Genomic DNA, 26,164 nt, shown 5'->3' on the forward strand with positions numbered 1-26,164 from the left:
CAATAAAATTAATGTAAGCCCGTCTTACACAAGACTAATAAGGTGGACTTTAAAATACCGGCGTTACCCGGTAAATACCGGACGTGAATTAGTAACCCCCATAAAATAAGATGCTCTTTAAAGTTGCGATTAGCTATAATCGAAAGGTGTGATTAATAGACTAAGATCAGTGAAAGGTTGAATTATTAAAATCAAATTTTCAAAACATAAAATTGTTGAAAGAGGAAACATTAAGCCTCGTGAGTCGTCATGACCTAAGCCTTTTTCTCATTTGGTCTATACATCTTCGTCTCTACGACTTCTGACGTCCTTCATCCTGCAATACTTGAACCTAACCATAGCTCTCAGTTGAGTAGATTCCCCTCGCAAAACTACCAACATCCCGTGCTCCTCTTCTTCCTATATATTTCAACACACCGTGCGCAACTGCGTTCGATCCTGCGCTCAGCTCACTCAATTCAAGAGAGAGAAAAATGGCGAAACCTCGAAAACCCCCCAAAAATGAAGCTTCCAAATCCGATTCTTCCTCCGCTGAAGCCCTCGTCCTTCACCAGAAGCTTTGTCTTTCGATTGACGTCAACAATAATCGAATTCACGGGTTCGTCTTTGATTCTTTTGATTATCCTAGTTTTTTCGCAATCTTTTGATTGATATGTTCATAATTGTTTCTATCCCTTGTTTCTGGAAATTTTATGCTAAGTAGCTTGATTCTTGATTCGATTGTGAGAACTGTGAAGTGGAAAATTTTGATTTAACATCCTTTGAATGTTTAAATTATCGGATTTTCTGATTTTTTTTTCTTTTTTATTTTATTGATTTTTTGCAGAAATTTGTTTGCTTTTTTACTGGATTCTTGTTGAATAACTTAGTTTAGTGGTTAACGATGCTTAGTTTGATTTCTCTTTGTGCTATGTAGTGCATAATTTTGATTCTGAAAGCGTGCCGATTGTTGCAGTAGTGTGCCTAAGGGTAATTACATGGAGGATTGCCCTCTTTTAGGCTCCGTTTGTTTCGATGAAGAATGGTTTTTCATGGAAAACAAATTTCAAGGGAAAACATAGGTGTAAAAATAGTTTTCCTTTTTTGTTTCGAGAAAAGGGATGTGGCATTCCTTCCTTCTAAATGGAAAATGTTTTCCACTCATTGGAAAACTATTATTCACATTTGGGAAGAGTATTTCATCCTTTACAAACCAAACCATATGGATTAGGAAAATCATTTTTCTAGTGAATATTTTGCATCAAAACAAACAAAGCCTTAGAGCAGGAATGTATATATCAGCAAACATGTTACTGGAGTAGAGTGGGAGGATGTTGTGCTAAGACCCCATTTGGTTTAATGTAAAACATTTTCAATGAAAAGTTAGTTTTCATTAGATTTCCTTTGTTTGGTTGCATACAAGAAAAGTTCAAGAAAAATAAAAAATAGGAGTGCTAATGTGAGGATGGATGAGAGGGAAGTAAAAAGGAGGTAAGGAGGAGGGAGGAATATGTGGCTTCTCTTATTTTGTAAAGGAAAATGTTTTCCATCATTAAGGATGCAATTTTCCACCATTGGGAAAATCGTTTTCCATCCCTTCACAAACAAAACAAAGGAAATTGGAAAAATCATTTTTCCATGAAAGCACTTTACATCATACTAAATAGGGCCTAAGGAGCTGATAATATTGTTAAGCTCTATTCTTCTTACTTTATTAGCACTTATTTTAGGAAAATTAAGATCACACAAGTGAAGTTCAAACGCAAATAACCCCATAACTACAAAGTACAATAAGTAATAATAAGTTATCATAAGTTCAAAAAGGAAAATATAGGATGTAAAGAACACATCATTATTAGATTGGATATGCTTACTTAGGTTGTGGAATCTTTTATACTTCCTTCGTTTCCTTAATGTTGCGACAATGGGAGAAGTGCATAAGATTTTAGGTATTTGGAAAAAGAAAGATAGAGAAAGGCGAAATCACCAACTTGCCCACATGATTGCAAACATTAATTAAAGCAACAAGCATTAACAAGGGTATATTGAATATTTGCAATATGAGAGGAGATTTTTGTTTTCCCGAAATGGGTTTGTTGTAACATTTTTGAAACTTTCTAATGAAGTAAATTTGCAATATTAAAGGAGCACAGGAAGTATGTGTTTGAAGTTCTTTATAGTGGTTTTATGGTCTTCTAGCAAAGAGCTTTGGGGGGTGGGTGGGTAGGTGGGTTATGGCCTATAATACTTTGAATATGTGACTATATGGACAATATTTATGTTATGTATTATTATGAGAATACTCCCTTTTTCGGTTTTGCCTCAAATTACTTTCCCCATTTCACTATATTGGATGTTTCAAATCAGTTGATCCATTTTTATTTGGGAAATTTTTTTTCTCTCTACTTTTATTTGAAATTCAGGCCCTATATAGGCCCATCCGATTTTCCTCTCTACTTTTTTCAACTATGTAAGAATATGTGCCATCTTCTCATTGTCATTGGCCTTTCATTTATTGATCCCTCTAGGCCACCTTATTCATCAAAATTTCCATGTTTGCTGCTCCTTATTTATTGATGATGACTAGAACTTTGTTTGCCTTACTGTAATACTGTTATGAGGTGGCCTATACTTCTGTTTTTTAAAGCTAATGCTCATTTTTTTTTTAGAGCCGGTAAGAGAAGAAACGTGTAGGAGATGAGATAATTAGTATCTTAAATAGCAGTTTCCTTTTATCCTTTTTACTTCTTAAGGAGTATTTGGGTTAGCTAATAATCAATTTTTTTTGAGAGCCGGTAAGAGAATGAACGTGTAGGAGATTTGAGATAATTAGTATCTTAAATAGGAGTTTCCTTTAATCCTATGTACTTCTTAAGGAGTATTTGGGTTAACCCACCTTCCCCCCCCCCCTCTCTCCCCGATCTTCCAATATTAGTTAATTATTGTTAGTAATAAGTCATATTAGAACATAATGGTGATACAACTATATGATTGTACTAGTAACTTACACATTGTAACCCTGTAAGATGCTCCATATTTGCAATGTCTTTTTTTGAATGGGGAGAGCTCTGTTTTGTCTGCTCAAGAGAGTTTATCATTATTTTGTGACATTTGTATTTGCTTCTTCTAATTATGTAGTTACACTGAGTTGGAGATCGCTGTCCCCGATAGTGGAATTATTGGCTTGCATGCTGAGAATTTGGAGATCGAGAGAGTTTCTGTGGATGGCGAGCCAGCAGAGTTTGACGTTTTCCCTCACTATCAACCTGTAGAAATTGAGAATAGGTGGTGTTCTGTGTCATCTGTCAGTTCTGCCGCGGATGCTGCTGGTGTGACTTACATATCAGCCTTGGAAAGAGAATTAGTTCCAAACCTGCTGATCCTTTGCCGTAAGTCAATTGATTCCAGGAACCAACAGGAGGGACAACTGACCCTAGATGGCCTAGAAAACGGGGGCCAATCAAACGGCGAAGTGAAGCAGGTTATATTTTTTATATTGTGATTTAGATGAGTTTTGCTCTGTGAAATTGCCTGTATGTACTGGACGCTCAATGTCTTATGTAAGCTGGTTCACTGTTTTGTTATGCAATTTTGTACTGAGATTACACCCCCTTCCCCCACATACACAGCAATAAAAATAAAATAAAAAAAAAAAGAAAAAGAGGAAAAAAGAAATTAAATAGAATCTGAGGTTGCAGCAAAGTGAGTTAATGGAATTTGCAGTTTATGTGATTGTTATGATGATCTATGTTCCTATCTCTCATTTGTCTTGCTTATAATATTGTTATTAAGAGAAACGGTGAACACTAAAATTGAGCAACCATATCTCGAATTAAGTGTAACTTCTTAAAGATTTATCAATAGTGCTAAGAAATTCCCGATGGATTCCAAAGAAAAGCAAGGAAGTGCTACCTTCTCCCACAAAGAAAAGTGAATAGACAACCAAAGACCCAGCATTCTCTTCCATTAAATTGATCAGAAAACAGTGTTAAGTGGTTAACTTCCTGAAAAAAATCAATGATTATCATAGCGCTGAACCTTTCATAATGCGCCAAAAAACAGTGTTAAATTGATGACTTCCTAAAATGGTAACTTAATTGTCTTTTCTTGAACAAAAACAAAAACAACAACAACAACAACAACAACAACAAAGCCTTAGTCCCAAAATGATTTGGGGTTGGCTAACATGAATCGTCATAAGGAACCATACGATATAAAGAAAGGGACATAACAAGATAATCAGTTGAAAGAGTTTGAAAAAAGGCGAGTGAAGTGAGAAAAAGAAAGAGCATCCAAGAAAAATTAAGGGAGTTTTAAAAAATAACTAAGAATAAAATTCAAGAGAGTTTTAAAGGAGTGGTTAAAATGTCGGAGTAAGAAAAACATAAAGGTTTAAAAAAACTTTAGCAAAGAAAATCAAGACAGTTCATCAAACGCTAGTGGGATAAAATTATAAAAGTAAATACTAAGATAAATTTTATAAAATATACTATATATAATCATGACATGCTGTTGACGTGAATTTTTTTCCCTCCACACCGTCCTATCCAACACCATATTTTCCTCAATCCCCAAAGCTCTCATGTCATAAACGTCTTTTCTTGAACGATTCTTTTTATCTGGTCAATAGTTTTGAACTATTTCTCTGTATGGCATATTTCAACTTATTGGTTTATACTTCGTATTCAATAGGTTCGTTCTGGCACAAGCTGTCATATAATGAGGTGTGTATTTCTGATCTCTCATGTAGGTTAATGTTGGGTGCAGAATGTAAAGTTGATTAGAATTGACTACTGGGTGGAGAAGGCAGAGGCAGGAATGCACTTTAATGATAGTGTATTACATACCAATAGCCAGATAAGACGTGCACACTGCTGGTTTCCTTGTATGGATGACAATTTACAATGCTGCTGGTAACTGTCTGAATCTGTTTACTTTTGAATTGATCTCACAGTTTACAGGAGCAGATTATACTAACACTATTTATTTATATTATTACCTCAGCTATGATCTAGAGTTTACTGTTCCTCATAACTTTGTTGCTGTCAGCAATGGAAAGTTACTTTATCAGGTATGACATTGAAAACCTTTTGTTGAATCTTTATGTGTTTCGTATGTTTTCTACATTATGCTGCAAATTTTGATGCCTGTTATTGTTATGCTCTGTTTCTGTGGCATTTTGGGAGACCTTTCATCATGTTGTGTATGTTATCCTCTGAGAAAGGATTCTTTGAGGACCCAATGATGGATAGTATATTTATGAGGCTTGATGGGGGTGGAAGGGGGTGCGTCTTACTCTGATGCAGTTTTGTCTGCATATCATTCCTTTTTAATTCTATTTGTCTCTTCAGAAGCTGCTTGTTGGTTCTGCTAAAAGTCTTGAGAGTTATTTTTGTGGTCTCTATAGGTTGGAGGGTGCTCTTGGTTTCAGGATCTTCATGTCCAAGCACATTTCCTTAAAAGGGTAAATGGCTTCGGCATTCCATGAGTAGGTTTAAGTGGTACTTAGTGTAATTAGTACACTTTTTTGTTTGATTTTTCTGTAGAGTACAACTTGTCCTCTTAATTTGGTACTGTCCTTAAATTTTTAACCAACATATATTTTCTTTTTTAAAAATATTCGCCTTTATTGATTTGTAATTGATACTTATTGTCATAGCTCCCTGTATATGGAATATCTGCTTCATATTCTCAGTGTAAATAAATTCCAATTGTAAAAAATATTTTTTTTGAGTTATGAAATGTTATCATCACATGATATAAGTAAGAAGAGATGTAATGAACTAGATTATTTTTTGTAATTGTTTCTTTTATGGTTGCCGGGTTGCTGTTTTTTTTTTTTTTTTTTTTTTTTTTTTTTTTTTTTTTTTTTGTGAGTGAATTACATTTTGGCAAGATTGGTTACCCAACAGAAGTATTCTGCTCGTCTGTTGTTGATTTACAACCACTTGATTTGTGACAATCCAGACCTTTTTGCTTATCTCATGCTGTTGATTTTTATGCTTGAGCTCCTGATGCTGGTTTTTGAATTTAATGAATACTAATTACTTGGATGTAGGTTTTAAGCAAGGATGATCCTCCTCGCAAAACGTTTGTATATAAGTTGGATGTCCCAGTCTCGGCACAGTGGATATCTTTGGCAATAGCACCATTTCAGATTCTTCCAGACTATCATAATAGCCTTCTCTCACACATGTGTTTGCCAGGAAATGTATTAAAACTTCAAAACACTGTGGGGTATTTTCATAGTGCTTTCAGGTAAGTCAACAAATGCTTGTACAAAGTTGTCATTTAAAAAAAAATAAAAATTGTAATCAGCTTACTGTCCCAGCCCCTACCCTTGTCTGCGGAAAAGACATTGCCTAATTTTAAGTCCAACTACTTTGTTGTAATTTCCCCTCTTATTTCCCCTGGTCAATGAGCTTGTTTCGATAAGACACCTTATGTGTTTTCTTTTTATTCTCTGTAATGCTATTTCTTTTCTCCTTTGTTTTGGCAGACATTATGAGATTTACCTCAAATGTCCATTTCCATTTGGGTCGTATAAGCAAGTGTTTATAGCTCCAGAGATGGTGATATCCTCTGTGACTTTGGGAGCTTCAATGAGTATCTTTAGCTCTCAAATCCTTTTTGATGAGAAGGTTATAGATCAGGTCAGCCGCTCACTCATATGATTCATTTGCAGAAATTGTATGTTCTCGGTACTATTGACTTGTCTTATTTTGGTTGTTAGTAGACTTAGTACATCTTTTTGTGCCTTTTTTTTTGTTTTTTTTGTTTTTTTTTTCAGAATTAGAATTTCAAAAAAAAAAAAAAAAGGAAGAAAAAGAAGCAATAGATTTGACAGCACTAATAATACATAGAAAGGCCTATAGGCAAAACCACCATCCACTCACTTGTAAAAATACCGAAGTATGAGTGAAAAACCCACCAGCCGGGAAAGGGTTTAACACTTCAGCTTACTCTCCAAATTACAAGTTGAAATTTTTACTACTCCTGCTTCTTTTGTTGTTCTTTTTTGGAATCTTCTAACTATTTACACTTCAAGGCAATCTTCTAGATTATTGCTAGTATATAAAAAAAAAAAAAATTGTCAAAAACCACCTTTTAAATCCTTGTTTTTGTGAAAAACCGTCTTTTTAAAAAAATTGTTGTAAAAAACCACCTAATTTAAAATTTTGTTGTAATTCAACACCTACTGTAGGAAAATGAGCTTTGGCTATTAATGATTCAATCGTCATTCGTTCTGTTTTTGGTGGCGAATAACAACAAAAAATTTAAATTGGGTGTTTTTTTACAATATTTTTTTTAAAAGATGGTTTTTCACAAAAATAAAGATTTAAAAGATGGTTTCTTACAAAATTTTCATATAAAAAAAAAATATAGTCACGTAGGTCTTGTTTGATTTGTGTCAATGAGCTTTTTAAAAATATCAAAACATTTACCAATTACCTTTTTAACTAATATGTAATTAGATATATAAAATGTCAAATATGTGCACTGGCAAATGTGCATGTCAAAACATGAATAAAAGAAATGGAGGGAGTAATTTGGTCTTCTATGTAAAAACTTAAATATAATTTTGTGAAAATATGTTCTACTTTCTCTGAAGGGAGTGGACAAGATTTAGGTAGTGGGAAAAGGAAGAGAGAGGGGCAAAGTTTCAAACTTGTCCATGTGACTGCAAGCATTAAGTAAAGCAACAAGTATTAGAAAGTACGATTATATTGGTATTTGTAGTGTAATAGAAGAAATTTGTTTTCCTAAAATGGGTATGTTGCAATATCTTATATCCTAATTTCCTATAGAGTTACACGTTGCAATATCAAAGGAACGGAGGAAGTATATAAAATATTAAGCAATTAATAGGTTAATTGGAACTAAACATTTGGAAAATGATTAAATCCCACTAATGATAAATTATGACTTCTATGGATTCGTCGTTGTGATGAAATTTTATCTTAAATGTTATGCTCCACGGTCAAGATTCTGCTCAAATACTCATGATTATAGGCTATGTTTCATTATTTACATATAGTAAATACATGTATTTTTACATTGCATGCGTCATATGTGAGCAATGTAGTGTTTTTAGTGTGCAAGCATCTCTTGTCTTTTGCCCTGCTTGTGTATGTGTATGTTTGTAATCACAAGCTTATGCATCTCAACAGCTGTTTTCAAAATTATTCATCAGCAATTGTACAAAGCCCTATACTCTTCAATGTTTTAGAAATTTATGCAGTAAAATCATTTTTTTTAAGTACCAAAGTACTTCTGCATGAGTAAAAGCAGTTTTCATTTTTTCAAGTCAAATTTAGTCAGGAAATAATTTCATGCTAATATAAATCAGGTGAAGTGTATAGGGCCTAGATTACTGGTTTTTAAATAGATCAAAAGTCCATATAGAAAAAAATTATCACAGATATAGATATGATTTATAATGTAATTTAATGGACTTAAATCAAGTCCTTCAGCTCTGTAAAGGTTCAATAGTGGATTTTTAGCCATTTATTCCGACTTCCGAGAAATGTCATTCCATAGTTTATGGTATTAAATCACTCCATGATATCCTATATTAAACTTTAAACTCATATGATGTCTGTTACAGATTTTTAGGACTTCATATTTCTTGCATATAACAAGTTAGATATGCTAAACAGCATATCTTCAAGTGTATCGTAAAAGAATTACTTCTAGAATTTAATGACGAAGCGGAATTTTCTAATCTGTCATTTCTGGCTGCAAAGGCCACAGAGTGCTATATATTCGTTGATTTCATGTATGTTTATTTATTCATATTAGTAGTGTCAAGGGGTGGGGCATTTGAGTAAGCCATGTGAAGTTTATAATACAAAGTAATGTATCTGTTGGAGATCCACGTTATCTTTGGATTTCCATGCCAGTTAATATTATATTCTGTAATCATGCTTGTAGAACGCCTTGCAGCTGATAAAATTACATTTTTGTAGCATAGTTTGAAATGTCTGTATCTGGAACCCACCTCCACACTCTCATGTTTCCGTCTTGATGGGTTATTTATTATCATGCAGACCATAGACACAAGAATCAAGCTTGCTCATGCCCTTGCAAGACAGTGGTTTGGGGTATATATAACTCCTGAGACACCAAATGATGGTAGGTAGCTTAGATATAAAATCATCAGTCTGCTTAAATGGGTCCTAATTTTAGGCATGAACTTTTTTGTTGCGCTGGCAGAGTGGTTGGTTGAGGGCCTTGCTGGTTTCCTGACTGATACATATATTAAAGAATTTCTGGGAAATAATGAAGCACGCTACAGACGGTATAAGGTTAGTGCTACTGTAGAACTCTTTATTTTAGTTTTCATCTCTGTTTCATACTTCCACCAAAGGTGTATTTATTTTCTAGTCAATTATGGAGTTTATATTTTTTTGTGGATATAACCTATGTTACATGGACTCGGGAACGGGTATCGGACACAAACACATGTCCAAGTGTCCGATCTGGCAAGTTCCAAAATTTTAGGACACGGGGACTCTGTCCGATATTTGGACACGGGTACGGGGACACGTCAATACGTCACTTAGATTTATATAAATAAATTATATATTACAAAAGCTTAAAATTTTTCATTATGTCTACCCCTATTTTTTTATTATAATTCTTTCTTAGGTAAATTCTCCTAATAAATGGCAATGTTCTTCTCTCCATCTTCTCTATATTAATGGTGGTTTTCGAACAAGATATGTTTTTCTTTCATATTTCTTCTCTTTTTTCCTCTCCTCTCTTAATGGAAGTGTCCGAGTGCATAGTGAAGGATCGGACACATGTCCCGTGTCCGTGTCCGTGTCCGTGAAGTGTCGTGTCGACACGGACACTTCGCGATATTAGCCGTGTCCGGTTAACATAGGATATAACATCTACTCCATTTCTGTATTTGGAGTTCTGCTAGTCTCTTTAAGAGTTATGTGGTGGACCTTGAGACCTTCTAGAAGCTGAGTACAATGATATTTGACATCAAAATTGATTGACATACAAAACACTGTGATACCTTCAATGTTTTTTCAGCATTCATCATATTTATCTGTCAGGTATTTCTGTATTAAAGCTACGTATGCCTGCTTATTGATGTGAAGTTTTGCACTTTTCCGTAAATACAGGCAAATTGTGCTGTTTGCAAGGCTGATGATAGTGGGGCAACAACTTTGAGTCCCTCTAGCTCTCCAAAAGATCTTTACGGTACCCAGTCAGTTGGTCTTTATGGAAGAATTCGTTCATGGAAATCTGTAAGTGAGCTTAATAGTTTATACGAGTACCTGATTAGATTGGACCTATTAGGTTATTTTGCATATATGCCGTTGCACATATCTTATGTGAATTATTTATATATTTTATGTTAATAGGTGGCTATCCTCCAAATGTTGGAGAAGCAGATGGGTCCAGACTTGTTTAAAGGGGTAAGGCACTGCTCTTATATGTCTATTGGTCTTCTGGTATTCTATATCTGGATTTTATTAAAGATCTTTGCCCCAGATTTGAACAACCTTTTCCAGCAGTGTAATAGTGTCCGGTCTGTATACTGACTGCTGAAGCAATGCATGTTTGCTCTTTTTTTTGACTTGTTATGTTGCCGTTACTATTGCATGTATGCATTTGTGATCTATGAGGTCACATGTCGCAGATGAAGTGGCTGCCACTGCAGCTTGTAGATTGCTCATCTGTAACAATCCTTCTGAAGAGTAATATATTGCCATGTTGTGTTCGGTTTTGGTTGAAATGCTCTTTGAAATCCTCTCCAACAAACACATGAATTAGAGGATTTACCTTGCTTAACCTTTAAAGTGGTTTCAAACCTCTAAACTTTCATCAAAACGCTGTTCCCCTAAAAAGGCCTATGCTTTTTAGCAGTGGGTTTAATTGTTGTGTAGGATGTATAGTTTTGCTAGAGTGGTCCTTAGCTTTGCATCAAATCAATTAGGATAGTGAGTGTCGTGGCTTGGCTTCAATCTTTTTTTTAACTTTCACTTGATGCCATGGATTCTTTTGTCTGTTTGGTTTGAAGAACCGAAGGAGGAAATAATTGGTTGTACTTTGGCTTCACTTGATTCTCTTCTCTTTTTTTTTTTTTTTTTAAGAAAACTATTCCAGTTGATTTTGCTGTTGTCTGCATTCATGCATCTTATTAGTTCAGGCTTGAGTTCCTAAATGATTCATTGTTAATTCCCTAGGGCTTGGTCTAATTTTGCTTTGCAATTGCAGATTTTTCGAACTATTGTTTCCCGTGCTCAGGATGCTACTCGTTCATTGAGGACGCTTAGTACGAAGGAGGTATTGTTCATTACTGTTCTTAAGCATAGGCATCACCTATCCACTAGATACTTTAGTTGTCTAGCTCATCTTTTGTGATGAAATTTGACTTATCTTTGGATTTTTAACATTTAGTTATATTCTGCTTTACTTTGCTTTCACCTTTCATGGTCATTGATGTTATTTTCAAATGCAAGATGATTATAATTGCGTTTGCAGTTCCGGCATTTTGCCAATAAAGTTGGTAATCTTGAACGCCCCTTTCTTAAAGAATTTTTTCATCGTTGGGTGGAGACTTGTGGCTGCCCTATCTTAAGGTATATATGTTTTTCTATTTTTATATCGATAAGTTCTCTTATTCTCATAAGAATTAGTTTTTCATGCTTGTTTTAATTCTTTCTGAGCCACGACTAATTTTTTTTATCTAGGATGGGGTTTTCTTACAATAAACGCAAGAATTTGGTTGAATTGGCTGCTTTTCGTGAGTGCACAGCTACTGCAAATGCAATTATTCCTAATACAAACAGTAATATGGATTCTGAAAATCGGGAAGGTGATAATGGCTGGCCTGGCATGATGACGATTAAGGTTCACGAACTTGATGGTACACATGACCACCTCTTACCTATGGCTGGTGATGCTTGGCAGCTTTTAGAAATTAAATGTCATTCCAGGCTTGCTGCTAAACGTCTCCAAAAGCCAAAGAAGGGTTCCAAACCTGATGGCTCTGATGACAATGGTGATACTGTTACCGCTGTGGACATACGCTCTGGGTACTATATACTAATTTCTGCTAAGGTGGCAAGATTACCAGTCATCATTTTTGTCTGACTATAAATATGCTTCTTGCAGGACAGATTCTCCCTTGTTATGGGTCAGAGCAGATCCGGAGATGGAATATTTAGCTGAAATTCACTTCAACCAGCCTCTACAGTTGTGGGTAAGAATTATAATACCTCTTTTATAAGTAACTTTGTTACTAATTCTTTGAGTCAGTTGCTTAGGGTTTTTGTCCATGACATGATGTGAATTACTTACTGAAGTTGGTGCAAAAGTGAACAGTGATCGGCAACCCTTGCCTATTTTTTATTTTTTTAAAATCTATTTTCATGTACCAAAAGCTGAAAAAAATAGTTGCGATATCTTAAGCAAGCCTGAAGGATACTCAATTGTCCTCATGGAGTTGCATTGAAATGATCAAGCTACTCCTCAATCCTTCCATTTATGGTGATACTCTATGTACGGCTGATACATATCGGTTCCTAAGTTATGAAACATATCTCTTTTGAGTCATATGGGGACGTTACCTATCTTTCAATAGGTTTGATAAAAATTGGGCAGATGCCACTGATGTGCTGATATAAAAATTCATACTGTGCGAATTGGGCTCTTATACACAACTGCAATCACGATCAAAGCTACAAATTGAATCTCTGGCTTGGATTATGAGATAGACATATACTTGTAGAATTCAAGAAATTCAGAACCCTCACTTGTTTTGCTTTATAAACAGTTCCAATGGATTAAAAGATTCAGGGACGTATGGTATGGGGTATTCAGGAAAGGGTAAGGGTAGGGGAATTAACACTCTTGATTCCCTTTTCTGATGTTTGTACTTTGTCGCTTGAGTGTTTGATCCCTTACCCTTTTTGAATACTCCATACCAAATGTCCCTGAACCTTTTTATCCATTGGAACTGTTTATAATGCAAAATGAGTAGGGTGTTACAATCTTTTGTCTAGTGAGGAAAAATTGATGTGACAAGTATGTGTGTGACATTTGGGAAAAAGAAATACTCCCTTTGTTCTTTTTAAGTTTGATGTTCTTAAAGTGCTCGTCGAGAGGAATTAAACAAAACCCCACTTGACTATGTTTTTTCCTTACATATTGGAAATATTTTAGAAGATTCTCTTAAGTGATTAGTGTCAAGATTCCATATGGAAAAATACATTTAGGAACGGAGGGAGTACTTAATAAGTATTTGCATGAAATATGAAAAAAAATATAGCTTAGAAGTTTTAAAATAAAAATATAGCTAAAATTAATAGAACTTCTTTAAGGACTAGAGGTTAGGTACGATTTCTAAAATACTCTCTTGATATTACCATAGTGGGTTAAGAAGTCTAACTACTTTTGTAAAGCTCTTAAAGAGATATTTTAAAGACTTTTAATACTACCTCTGTTTTCTGCAACTTTGGGGGTAGGAATGGACTCCAAGGCAAAAAATGGTAATTGATGTTTAAGAAAGTTAAGGGCATGTAATTAAAAAGTTAATCAAATCAGAATTAAACCCAAAAAAAAAAACCCAAAATCAAAGAACAACCCACAAAAACCAAAATCATCAAAATCTTACAAGCAACCCAGAATTCAATTCATTTATTTGAAGGAAATTATAACAAACATAAATAAGAAATCGTAGACCAAATACAAAAATCAAAAGCAAACCCAATGAGAAAACTAACCCCCTACAATTACTTGATGAAAAAATAACTGGATTTAACAAAATAATTCAGAAAAATAAAGAAAAATCTACCCAAAAACCCATGAAATTGAAGTATGAAGATGAGAGATAGGAAAATGAATTTTGGGAAAATCTTGAAAAACCCACGAAATGGATTGAACAACCCCCCTTAGCCCTCCCTGGGCAAAAGAGGATAGAGAAAGATCTTATTGGATTCGCCTTTCTCTTTCTTGTATTGTTCTCCTTAGTGGGTTTTTTTTTTTTTTTTTTTTTTTTTTTTCTCTCCCAAATTCCTTCTCATGAGCAGATCTAATGAAGTACTTTGGGGAGATGAAGTTGTTCATAAATTCTTTTTAGGTTGAAGATGAAAATAGAGAAAGAGGTTGAAGGAGGAGAGAGAAAGATAATGGAGAAGATGAAGAAATTGATGAAAGTTTATAGGTTGATGATGAACAGATAGAATTGAAAGAGGTTGAAGGAGAGAGAAATATAATGGGGAAGATCGAATATGAATCTGAAATTTTTTGAAGATTAAATTGATTAGGTTGGGTTGAATTCAAGGAGTTGTTTGAGAGAATGAATTCAATCAAGGTGGAATAGTTTAAATTAATTAGGTTAGATAAGTTTTTTTAATTAATTCTATTTTAAGTATTTAATTGATGTTATGAAATTTTAAGTAAGTATATTTTTGTAATTTCATAAAAAAAATTTACTAAAAAAGGAAAGATTTGGAAATGTTGCACATAATGTGAAGTGTCCGTTTTTGGCAAAAGTTGCATATAATAAAAAACTGAGGGAGTATCTTTTATTCTGATGTACTAAACAATGATATTATTTTGGATTGGTGGATAATCTCCTATTTTTCATTTCAAAAGCTTTGTGTTCAATACTTTGTAGTAATCACTTGTATTTGTGATAAATGAACAAATAGGAAGAACTGAGACAAAGGACAAGTTGTCCTCATAGTAGCAAAAACAAATTAAATATTATCCAAATTCTGTTGGATATTCCCCTTTTTTGTAATTTTTAAATCCCCCGCTGCCTTAACTGCAAATAAGCTATCCTTCTCCACATCAATTACAGTTTCCTTGAAAATTCGCACATTCCGCTCTAATTGCAAACACTACAAAATTGTCATAAAATCACTTTGCCACAACATCTTCTCCTTTGCCTTTCCAAAGTCCATGGTACAGACTTGCAGTAGATCTGTGGGATGACCTGGTCCCCGTGGCCCATACATAGCAATAAGACGCCTCTAAATATTGCTAGCTATCTCACGATAACTGATGAAGGAAAATGTGTGGGCTCGTCTCAATATTAGCATGACACAAGTACACAACACACACACACACATATGGCGAAAATTTGAGTTTGTCTTTGCAGCTTGTCATTTGTGTTGATTCTCCCTAACGCCAATGTCCCACACAAATGCTGTCACCTTAAGAGGACCTTTGGCCTTCCTGATAAATGAATGGACCAGGAAAAGGTGGGGGAAGTTCCTTGCCGGTGAAGAAAGGCAGGCCAAAAAAAGAATTTAAAGTTTAGGTGCTTGATGTATCCCCCAACCCAATCATTTCCAAGAATCCTCTTCCTCAGAAAATGGAGGTATTAATTATATAATGAAGGACTATATTTTTATCTTATTGATGGGTTGTCTTGGGAATGAAGCTTTTGCATGAGAGGTGACTAGGAGAGTGCCACATAGCACATAGATAATGCTTTTTTAAAATGTATTGGTACAGATGCCCTCAAGCCTATAATATGTCTGACATATTATTTAATATTCTTGTAGATTAATCAGTTAGAGAAGGATAGAGATGTTGTTGCTCAAGCTCAAGCAATTGCAACATTGGAGGAGCTCTCAAATATCCCCTTCCCTGTTGTTAACGCTCTGAATAATTTTATTGCTGATTCAAAGGTAAGCACGAATCTTGTTGCTCTTATATTTTTGCTTCAATAATTGTTTTATGAAAGTCACCTTTAGCTTTCTTTTATCTGGAAGGTCTTCTGGAGAGTCCGAATTGAAGCGGCATTTGCATTGGCAAAAGTTGCATCAGAGGTATAATTAGCCTTTCTCATTTCACCAAAATAAAGAGATGTCCTTGGTGGTGTTCAGATGGAGGCCTAATGTCTTTTCATTCTCTTGTCCATATTATTTCTGTTCTGAAGTAGATTTTGGCCTGTGCATTGCATGTATTTTCCAACATAGCCTTATGTGAAACCAATATTATTATTGCTCATAAGTTTATGTGCTATTATGGGTCATTTGTGTGAAATTTGTTTAATCTGTTGTACCCTTGTTATTTTTTGTACTTCAATATTTATTTTCTCCTTAGATAGCATGACCTGTTTGATGGGTTGTAGGTCGTGCAAGAACCATATGGGGAAGACACTCACCAAATTTCGGATTTATCCAATTATTAATAAGGTTGGAGCTTCTGCCAAAAAAAAAAAAAAAAAAAAAAAAAAAAAAAAAAAAAAGAAAAAAAGGAAAGGTGGGACTTGGTTTAAAATATGGAGCAAAGGCTAAATATTAATGTCAGTTTTCTCCTTTCATAATAATATCAACTTTATATAATTTATTATACGACCACCGTTACAAATTTTTTGCAACGATTTGACATAAAGTGTGAGTAGAAAATGTCAAATTGTTGCTAATAATTTGAAACGGAGGTAGTAAACATATATTTATGGTTAGAGATGTGCCTTGGAGACTGCCCAGGTTCACTACGCTACATATTATAGGACGTAGGGATTATCTTCATTAAGGAGTAGAACTTTGGTAATGGTGGCGGCAAGAGGTTGTGGTAGAGATTTTTTTTGTTTTTCATGTGTGTGTGTGTGTGTAATCTTGTATATACTGTATGATTTATGAATCTTTCCCAAAACTTCATATAATCCCAAAAGTATGGGGAGAAAATTTTGTGTAATTGATATTTTTGTCAGCAATGTATGTAGTGCTTAGTACTTTGGTTTAATTATTAGTTTTGATAGAGAAGTTTTGTCACAAATGAGCTACTAGAACAGAGTACAAGCACAGATGACAAATTCTCGTATTAGCAATAAACAGATTACATATTAGTCTGTTATTAGTCATTCGTTTTGTTGTACCTATGAACCTTATGATATTCTTTAGTCCATGTCTTTTTATACTTAAGGTTCTCTCCATGGCATCGTTTCGTGTTAAATGTTTGAATGTATGTAAAAAAAAAAAATGCTGTAATCCTATTCACTACTGTTCAGGCTGAATATTGATGATTTGGAATGGCTCTTAATCACAATATTCTCAAAACAGGGCAAATCATGTTGTTGGCTTGCCTTTCCTTGTTTAAGTACTTAGGATTGAAAATACTCTAAGATGCCGACCTTGATTAAGTGGTCTTTTCCTTCTTAAGTCTGTGAAAACCAGCTCACCGTGACTCCATATGTCTTTCTACCTGCACCATAATTCTGATGTAGGCTTATTATTTTATATCAAAATTATATAATTATAATTGTCATGCACAATCAATCTTCGGTTTGTTCGCCTTTTGGTTTCAGGAGACTGGTTGGTCTGGTATGCTTAATCTTGTTAAATTCTACAAAGCTAAAAGATTTGATCCTTCAATTGGATTGCCCAAGTAAGCTTTCTGCATTAGCAGATTATTATTGCAGTTTCAACGTGTTTTGTCGCTAATTTGCTACTAACTCTAGTTAAATATCTTCTGCCAGGCCTAATGACTTCCATGATTTTTCTGAGTACTTTGTTCTTGAGGTAATGCTATGAGGTAGGATGTGTATCAAATTCCAATGTTTGTTTGGCTTCCAACATTTTTTTAAAAATTGATGGTATGAAATGAGGTTTCCCTTGCTCATTCTCTTTGTCTTTCTGTATTCAAGAACTTTCTATGTCTCTCTATTGATTTGTTGTCAGGATTCAGGAATTGTCGTACTAAATGTAGTAATGTGGATGTGTGTGTAGTAATGACCAGACAAGCTAAAGTGGTGGCATATTAGCTCATCTGGGCATATTAGCTCGTCTGGTCATATTGCTAAAGTGTTATTACAGATATCTCATGAAAAAATGTTAGCGCATGTGCATTATATTATGAAATGTGAAATTGCTAGCAAAAACTCCTACATTGAGGTAAATGTGTCAAAAAAAATTGGTTTGTGCCAAACAACTAACTAGCTTGCTGAGCTCATCTACCACAAGTCCACAACGCAATAACAGTACATGGCGTTGTGTGCATTATAGGTAATTGAATGTTTATGAGTTGCTTTGCAGAAAATTAGGTATGAAGGTATATGTGAGTTTGCTAATGTACTGGAATGTTGTTAATTATTGTACTGTGATTTTAATTCTGAATCCTTATTTTGAAATAGACATTGCTAGATTTCCAAATTCATCAAGATATTTGTGATATGCTTTTGAAACTATGTGGGTTTGTTTATGACTTTATTTTATAATTTGTCTATTTAGGGTCACCTCACTTACCAGTTGTTGCTGCTGATTGTAGCATCAAATAAGTTAGTTTGCCTTTGACCTGTTATGAGTTGTTGCCATCATTAAGTATTAGTCTTGGTTTCTTGTGTTTGTCTAGGCCATTCCACATGCTGTAGCTACAGTGAGAACTGCTGATAAAAAAAGCCCGAGAGAAGCTGTGGAGTTTGTCTTGCAAGTTCTGAAGGTAAGTTTCTTTGTTGGTGCATCCTGTATAATGTTTTATACAGTACACTTTAAATGGGTTTCTTCCTCTTGCTGTAAGGAAAGACCAACACTTCATTCATATTTCTGTTAACGTTTCATCCCTTCACCCTTTTTTTTACCTTTATTTCTTTATTTTTTTTTTTTAATGTTTCAAGATTGTTACTCGTATCAAGTTTTCACCAATAATAAGCGGTAAAATACTGATTGCCTATTGGTCAATACTCAATATGTAATGCAATAGTCAGAAACATCACAATGAATGATCTTAACTTGATTTTTTTTTTTTTTTGCAAAATGACAAAATGTAGCAACTAATATGAGGAGGGAGTATTTGTTAAGGGATGTTTTGTGTGCTGAAAAGTCTTAATTTACTAAATATCTTCTGTTCTTTAGTATGGCAAAGCTTTTTGTGGACCTTTATAACTTGTTCTAATATTATGGTACGAATGTTAGTATGGTGTTCAGTTTGGAGTGTTAATACTTGTGTATTCTTTTACATCATTTTTTTATTATTATTTTATTTATTTTTTATAGGAAAAATTGGCCACAACAACACCAACTATGATAAAGGTGCATGTAGCATCACAACCTTTTAAGAGTGTGGTCCATAGCATAAACTATGTCATTGGGTGCACATAATAGCATAAATGACACTAATGAACTAAGGTTCCACTGAAAAAAAGTGGAATCTTCATTATTTTATACTTCCTCCGTTCTTTTTTACTAGAACCGCTTTGACTTTTACACTATTCACCACCTCTCCTTTGACAGTCTTTTGTGAATATGTAAGGAAAAACATATTCATGTAGGATATTTTTATATTCGTCTCAATAAGTACTATCATTATATATAACTTTTTTAATTTTTACTTATGGAGAATTAAAGTTATTGATCGTTAAAGTTTTACATTGGCAAGCGTGATAAAAGAAATAGGTCAAGTAAAAAAGAACAGAGGAAGTAATTGTTTAAACATTTTTTAAAATTACATGATTTTCCATCATGCGTGACTAAATTAGCCATCCCTTCTATTTTTTTTTTTTTTATTCATTTAAGCATTTCTTAACCTCCACCATTTAAGCAGATTCCTTCAAAAAAAAAATTGCTATTATTTTCCGTCGTTCGCTTCTTCAATTACTTTTTTTTTTTTTTTTTTTTTTTTTTAATATCGATCTCACATGATTGACTTAGTTTCCTTTCCCTCTCCACTTAGTCAAATACCAAATTGATAAATAAATAAAAATCATTCAAAAACCATTTTATTCTACCAGGTTTCAGGATACATAAGTGACTTTCTAATACCAAGCCCCACAAAATGATTCAAAATACTTAATTCAAACAACAATTTTAGAATTGGATTTTAGGAATGTCAAATTGATTTTCTGGTTTTTGATGTACAACACTTTAATTGTGTAGGTTGAGAGAGAATAATTTAAAGGGGAAAAATTAATTATAATGGAAGAGGAAACTAAGTTAATCACATGAGATGTATAAAAAAGTAATTGAAGAAAGAAACATTAGAAAATAATGGCGAAAACTTTTTGAAATAATTCATTTTAATTGTGGAAATTGAATAGTGTTTAAAGTAAAACAATTAATGGGAGAGAAGACTACATAGTTACATGAGATGGAAAATTAAGTAGAATGGAATTAAACAAAAATCTATATGAATAAAAAAGCATTTAAAATATTTAAGATTCCACTTTCCGAAGAAATCTAAGTTTTGCCAATATCATTCATGTTGTTACATCCACCCAAGTGCAGAGTTTGTGATGCTGAGTGCACCCTCGAAAGGTTGTACTGTTACATGCACCTTCGTCATAGTTGGTGTTGTTGCAGCCAATTTTTCCTTGTTTAATAAATAGGTAAAGTATTATTGCTCATTTGGTCCTTATGATATTAACTATCGTTATTACCATTCTTCATCTTTTTTTTTTCCCTACTTAATATCGCCATTGAAACCTTGGAAATGAGAGTGGGTTCCCTAAGTGGGCCCTATGGTGGGGTATAGGAAAAGATTTTATTTGCATAAAAGGAATAAAGTAAAAATAGGAAGATAAAAAATAAACACCCATAAACCGAAAGTAGGAAGATAAAAGAACAGAGGGAGCAATGTTTGAGATCAAATATTGCCGGAATTGTGATCTTGTTGGTTTTCTTAAATCATAGTAGTTATGTTACTCTCTCAAGAATGTCTTGGACTACCTTGGGATAACTCTCATGACAATTGATAGTATGGATGGTTGGAATGGTTTCTTTTCTGAAGAAAGAGCATGGATGAGAGGTGGGTTGAGGGTTTAATTTCGACTTCTGTTGTTCTTATAAAATTATGTAGGTATTGACTCTATTGAGTTAGGGTAGCGCGTATGATATAGAATTAATATTTTTTTTGAGCTAAACAGAATATTCGTTGAATCACTATATAGTAATTAAGGTAGTGTCAGAAACATAATTATGTGTTTTTCCCTTTATTTCAAGTAGTCATCTCAGTTATTCTAGAATCAATGCCCTAAGAAAAATTTCCATTTCCTGGGCTTTATATTACTCTTATTTGCGCTTTCAGGAAAATGATTTCTCTGTCAGTGAACTGCTATATGTTGAAGTATGAGTTATCTTCTGACACTCTTGATTTTTTTGTATTCTTTTGCAGTATAATGATAATAGCGGCAATCCTTACTCTGATGTATTTTGGTTGGCTGCTCTTGTTGAAGCAATTGGAGAACTTGAATTTGGACAACAGGTTTTGCTCCCTTTCTGCTGATCGTGTAATATATTTTGTCTGCATGATGCTTCTCACAACTTTGGGCTTACAACTCTGGATTGTCTCTCTCTGAGAATTTCTCAGTTTCAAGGTCTTAATGTCTGTTTGTTTTGTTTGAATTGTAGAACATAGCTTTTCTATCATCATTGCTCAAGCGAATTGACCGGCTGCTGCAATATGATAGGTAACTTATTTTCTGCTACTTATTCAATGTGCTGCTGTTGTTTATAGATTACCTGGACTTAATCTTCTATCTCTGCACTTGACATGTATCAGGCTGATGCCAAGCTATAATGGGATCCTGACTATTAGTTGCATTAGAGCAATAACACAAATGGCATTGAAGCTTTCAGAATTCATTCCTCTTGTGAGTTGCTTGACATCTGTGTTGTTATCTTTGTTTGTCTCCCTGCATTTCTTAGCTCTATTTGATGTTTCTTACTTATTGCAGGATAGTATTCTAGAACTCATCAAACCATTTCAAGACTGCAAGGCAATATGGCAAGTAAGAATTGAGGCTAGGAGAGCCCTTCTTGATATCGAGTTCTACTCTAAAGGCATAGATGCAGCATTGTTGTTGTTCATCAAATTTCTGGAGGAAGAATCATCCTTAAGAGGTCATCTTTTTCTTGTTTTTTGTACAGGCGATTGATGCTTACCTGATTTAATTAAAAGCAACGATTTTTTACCCCTTTCTTTGACACTTCAATTATCGGATGTCTCATTTACTTTTCCAAGATGGATGAGTTGTTTGATTCAATTTTGTCGTACTAGATGTAAAGCTCATTAATGGAGGTTTTATTTTAAAACATATCTGTGTTGGGATATAGAGGCTAGAGCTTTTAAGAATGAATCTCACTCTTGTGTTAGTTGCGTGATGCTAATGATGATTTTTTTTTCCAAGCTGAACATATCATTGAGGAAACTCCTATAGTTTTTCTTTTCCAACTTATTGATAATGGATGAGCAATATGATATGATTATTACATTTTTTGGTGAGAATTTTTGGTTGATCCTTTTGTTAAGCTGCCCTGTGACTGAGTTTTGCATGTTTCTTGTGGGCTGTGCTTCATTGAACTTAACAATATGATACATTTTTTTTTTCCTGCTTCATATATGTTTTATGTTTCACATTATCAGGGCAGGCAAAGTTGGGCATACATGTCATCCGGCTGAGCCAAATTAGCGCTGGGTCTGGATCTAGTGATGATGTCAGGAGCCAAACTCTTGTGGCCTTGCTTCGTTTGCTTGAAAGCCGTGTAGCATTCCGCAATGTCTTTCTTAGGCATCACTTGTTCTGCATTTTACAAGTTTTGTCGGGCAGGTGAGTTGGTTGGCAAATATAACTTATAGTAAACGTTCAAAATCATATGTTAATGCTCTTGGGAAGAAAATAATACTTGTTTATTCACGGAGAATACTTTTGTGACCCATTTGTTAGGCAGTATTAAATGAAGGTAATGATGATGAGATTAGATGTAATTTGTAAGAAATATCCATCCAGTGCCAAAGTCTGTAGTACTGCGACTCCATCTTCGAACTTCTGCTTTTCCTTTTGAATTTTCAATTACTATCAGTGATAATTAAAAAAGGAATGATATATATTGACACTTATGGGTTAACAATCTTGACTATGTTCATTGACTTGATGAGACTTGCCTTGCAAAATTACATATTAACACATTGCCTTTACCACTTTTTATTACTGCTTTCAAAATTGCCTGTAGAGATTTTTTGATGATTGGAAATGCAGGCAGTTTAAGTTAGGATCTGATTTTATGAATATAACTTAATGAATATCCTTCCCTCTCCAAGGCTCCCACCCATTTCTCTTTTTATCTGGGGCAATCCTCAGACTTGAAATATATTTTGTTTGAAATTACAGGATGTTTGATGTCGTGTGTATAAATTTAGTAGATTTTTTCTTCCTCGTCCCCAAACCTTTGAAACCCTAATCCTCTGTCTTTTTCCTCTCCTCTTATCTATCTATTCTTCCTCACCCAAAACCTTCAGAAACTTTGATCCCCTATCTATTCCACATAACTGTCATTCACAAGGAAAATTACTTGTTCTTTGGTTTGTTCCTGCTGAATTGTTTGCACACGTAAGCTAACACAAATTAATACTATTGGACGTGATACTCTCTTGAAAATCCATTCAGGTACTCTATATCAGCTGTTACTGATACAATTTAAGTGTCCGCACTTGCTTTTCTTAGCATAACATGATTGTATTCAATGCTTGTTTAGCTAAAAAAATCCCCCACCTTCCTGGTTCTGCACCATTGCGTTTTTTATGCTGATATTTATGCTGTTTGACTAGAAACGAGACTTCATGGAGCTTCTTTTGTAGAATTTTTGTAAAAGACTTGGTTTGCAATTGACTGCCTTTTATTTGCCTGCTGGAAGGGCATTGGCTGGTCATTCACTAAACATTTTTTTTTTATTAGTTTGTAACACTTCCCTTCACTTTCAGGCGCCCAACTCTATATGTTATTCCCAGAGATCACATGCGTCAAACTGGCTATGCAGAGATTTGCAGTGAACAGAGGAATACTTTCCTAGCTTTTATCAATCAAATGAAGCCAGCAGAGCATCCTATTGAAATTCAGAACCCTTTTCAGGATGGAAATATTGCTGAAGAAATGTGCAAAGATGTGGATGCCATTTCCAATAGTCAGGAGCATAAAATGCCAGTTCCGGATGCAATAGATGTAGATACTATATCCAATACTCAGGTGCATGTAGTACCTGCTTCAAATGCATTTGAAGATGCTCAGGAAGCTATTCAAGATGCAGTTGCTGATTCCAATGTTCAGGTGCACATAATTCCAGCTCAGGAAGCTGTTCAGGATGCAGTTGCAGATTCCAATGTTCAGGTGCACATAATTCCAGCTCAGGAAGCTGTTCAAAATGCAGTTACTGATTCCAATGTTCAGGTGCACATAATTCCAGCTCAGGAAGCTGTTCAAGATGCAGTTACTGATTCCAATGTTCAGGTGCTATTAATTCCAGCTCAGGAAGCGGTTCAAGATGCAGTTACTGATTCCAATGTTCAGGTGCACTTAATCCCAGCTCAAGAAGCTCCAAAGGACGTAGAGACTCTCTCCAACAGTCAGATGCATATAGTACCAGCTCAAGAAGTTTCCAGAGAGGCAGATGCTGTATCCATTAGTCAGGATCGAAAGACGGCAGTTTTTAAAATCAGGGTCAAACAAACAGCAAATTCCAACAAAAGTGAAAAAGTTGACAATTTGACTCATGCCAGGTCTCAGGCTGGTCATAATGAAATTCATCCGGTAGCTAGCAGCTCTGTTTCTGTTGATGCACCCCAACAAAATTTAACGGAAGCTGTTAGCATAAGCAATCAAATCACAGAAGAAGTGAATTCATGCCAGGGTCGTGGGTCCCATATGACAGCCAGTATTGGCAGTGCCAAGCTAGCTACAGAAGGTGATGAGGTTGGGAAAGAGCTTTTGTGCACTGCTGATTCCAGCACCATTCCAACACTACAACAGCTTGATGATTGCTTATCACCCAATTTTACCAAAGATAATCTTCCAAAGGCTGAGGTGCACAAACAAGAAGTACAACTGTCACTGTCAGTTGCAGCTGAAGAGGTTGATGTTTCACAGAGCACTCTAAATCCAGAATCACATGGGAAAAAGAAATCGAAGAAGAAAGACAAGGAAAAGAAAAGAAAGCGGGGGGATGATCATAAGAGCCACCGAGATGATCCTGAATATTTGGAGAGGAAACGTCTAAAGAAAGAGAAGAAGAAGAAGAAGAAGAAGAAGAAGGAAAAGGAAATGGCAAAATTGCTGAATGATGAAAGGAATGTTGTATCTGGTGATGGGCACAGTAGATTAGAAAATGAGAAAAGATTGTTTAGTAATAATGACACAAAGGCTGTGTCGACTGAGTCTCTGGCTAAGAATGAAGCACCTGCAATGAACACGGAAAGTATTGAGCATAGACCTTTTGGTCAGGAGATACCCTTGGAGCCAACATTGTCGAGAAGTAGGGATGAGTTTGAACACCAGGACTCTGTTAGATTAAAACCAAACGAATCAAATGGGCCAAAATTAGTCCTTAAGACAAGCGACAGAAAATCTGGAGCGCCTGGAGGAGGTGGTTCAGGCCATAAACTACGAATCAAGATAAAGACCCGAAAATAAAACCCCCCCGTCCAAAATTGTAATAATTGCGAAACCTTGTATGTTAAACTATCTTCAACAGGCATTGCAAATGGTTTGTTTACATGGGGACTGCCATATAGTGCATTTTTCTTTCTAGTGGTTTGTTCCCGTTCTAAATCAATGCTAGCAAAGTTCACTTATAATATTACTGACCTTTTTTTCATTTTTTTTTTTCATAAGTATATTTTTTACATCTTAATCTAGATGATAGTTTTTTGTTCAAAAGTTTCAAACTTGTCTCTCTATTGTATACTCTTGAGCATCTAGAGATGGGTAAATTCAAGAGAGTTTTAAATGAGCGAAAAATGTTTTATTGTTCAAAATTGATAGATAAATAAATAATTAAATAACAACTTTGGACACCTTGTTGTAGGTGTAATGAGTTTATTATACAAATTACACTTCATAAGTCACTCCATATACGATCTTTAAACGTTACAGACTTCATCTCTGAAGAACCTAATGAGGTTCCGATAATTTTCATGTTTCAGAATGGTGAAACAATCTGAGTTCTGTGCTTTGGAATTTCTGATTACAACGACAATCAACACAAACTATGCCCGACGAAATAATACCAAGGGAACATTGCCATGATTTGGAAGGATTATGCCCAATTTTCGCGGAGCCCAAATTTCGGTTTCGAACCCGACAGAGGCGGAGCTCCATTATCTCAACCTCCAAGAAGGATTACGAACCGTTGGCTCGTGGGAAATCCATCCATTATTTCGACCCAAGGTCAGGCTCTTACCTAGTGGTAAAGGCGGTGAAGCCTTCGGTAGGAGAACCAGCCAA

General features: G+C 34.7%; 1 protein-coding gene across 2 annotated transcripts; it reads left to right on the forward strand.

Annotated features, from left to right (window-relative positions):
- The first annotated feature begins 247 nt into the window (after positions 1-247).
- Positions 248-25,468, forward strand: LOC110698398 (transcription initiation factor TFIID subunit 2-like). Of its 2 annotated transcripts, XM_021875820.1 has the most exons (25): positions 248-598; positions 3,118-3,460; positions 4,747-4,892; positions 4,984-5,050; positions 6,038-6,237; positions 6,479-6,632; positions 9,030-9,114; positions 9,196-9,287; positions 10,119-10,244; positions 10,362-10,415; positions 11,218-11,286; positions 11,485-11,582; positions 11,694-12,038; positions 12,118-12,205; positions 15,519-15,644; positions 15,729-15,785; positions 17,267-17,346; positions 17,438-17,480; positions 18,310-18,396; positions 21,064-21,153; positions 21,300-21,358; positions 21,451-21,541; positions 21,626-21,791; positions 22,315-22,498; positions 23,650-25,468. In XM_021875820.1, exons 1-25 carry the CDS (start codon positions 474-476, stop codon positions 25,349-25,351), a joined length of 4,677 nt encoding a protein of 1,558 aa, XP_021731512.1. In that variant the 5' UTR covers positions 248-473; the 3' UTR covers positions 25,352-25,468. The 2 variants fall into 2 exon arrangements, with proteins under 2 accessions (XP_021731512.1, XP_021731518.1); XM_021875826.1 differs by lacking the exon at positions 248-598 and having other exon boundaries at positions 3,336-3,460; positions 4,730-4,892.
- Positions 25,469-26,164: the final 696 nt, after the last annotated feature.

This window comes from Chenopodium quinoa, unplaced genomic scaffold (genome assembly GCF_001683475.1).
Source record: "Chenopodium quinoa cultivar QQ74 unplaced genomic scaffold, ASM168347v1, whole genome shotgun sequence".
NCBI classification, from domain to species: domain Eukaryota; kingdom Viridiplantae; phylum Streptophyta; class Magnoliopsida; order Caryophyllales; family Amaranthaceae; genus Chenopodium; species Chenopodium quinoa.

Excerpts from the sequence above, each read along its gene's own strand:
- LOC110698398 (XM_021875820.1), top strand. The coding sequence starts at position 474 with ATGGCGAAACCTCGAAAACCCCCCAAAAATGAAGCTTCCAAATCCGAT. Across the intron at positions 5,051-6,037 it reads ATGGAAAGTTACTTTATCAG|GTTTTAAGCAAGGATGATCC; the intron begins GTATGACATTGA and ends ACTTGGATGTAG. Across the intron at positions 9,115-9,195 it reads TCCTGAGACACCAAATGATG|AGTGGTTGGTTGAGGGCCTT; the intron begins GTAGGTAGCTTA and ends TTGCGCTGGCAG.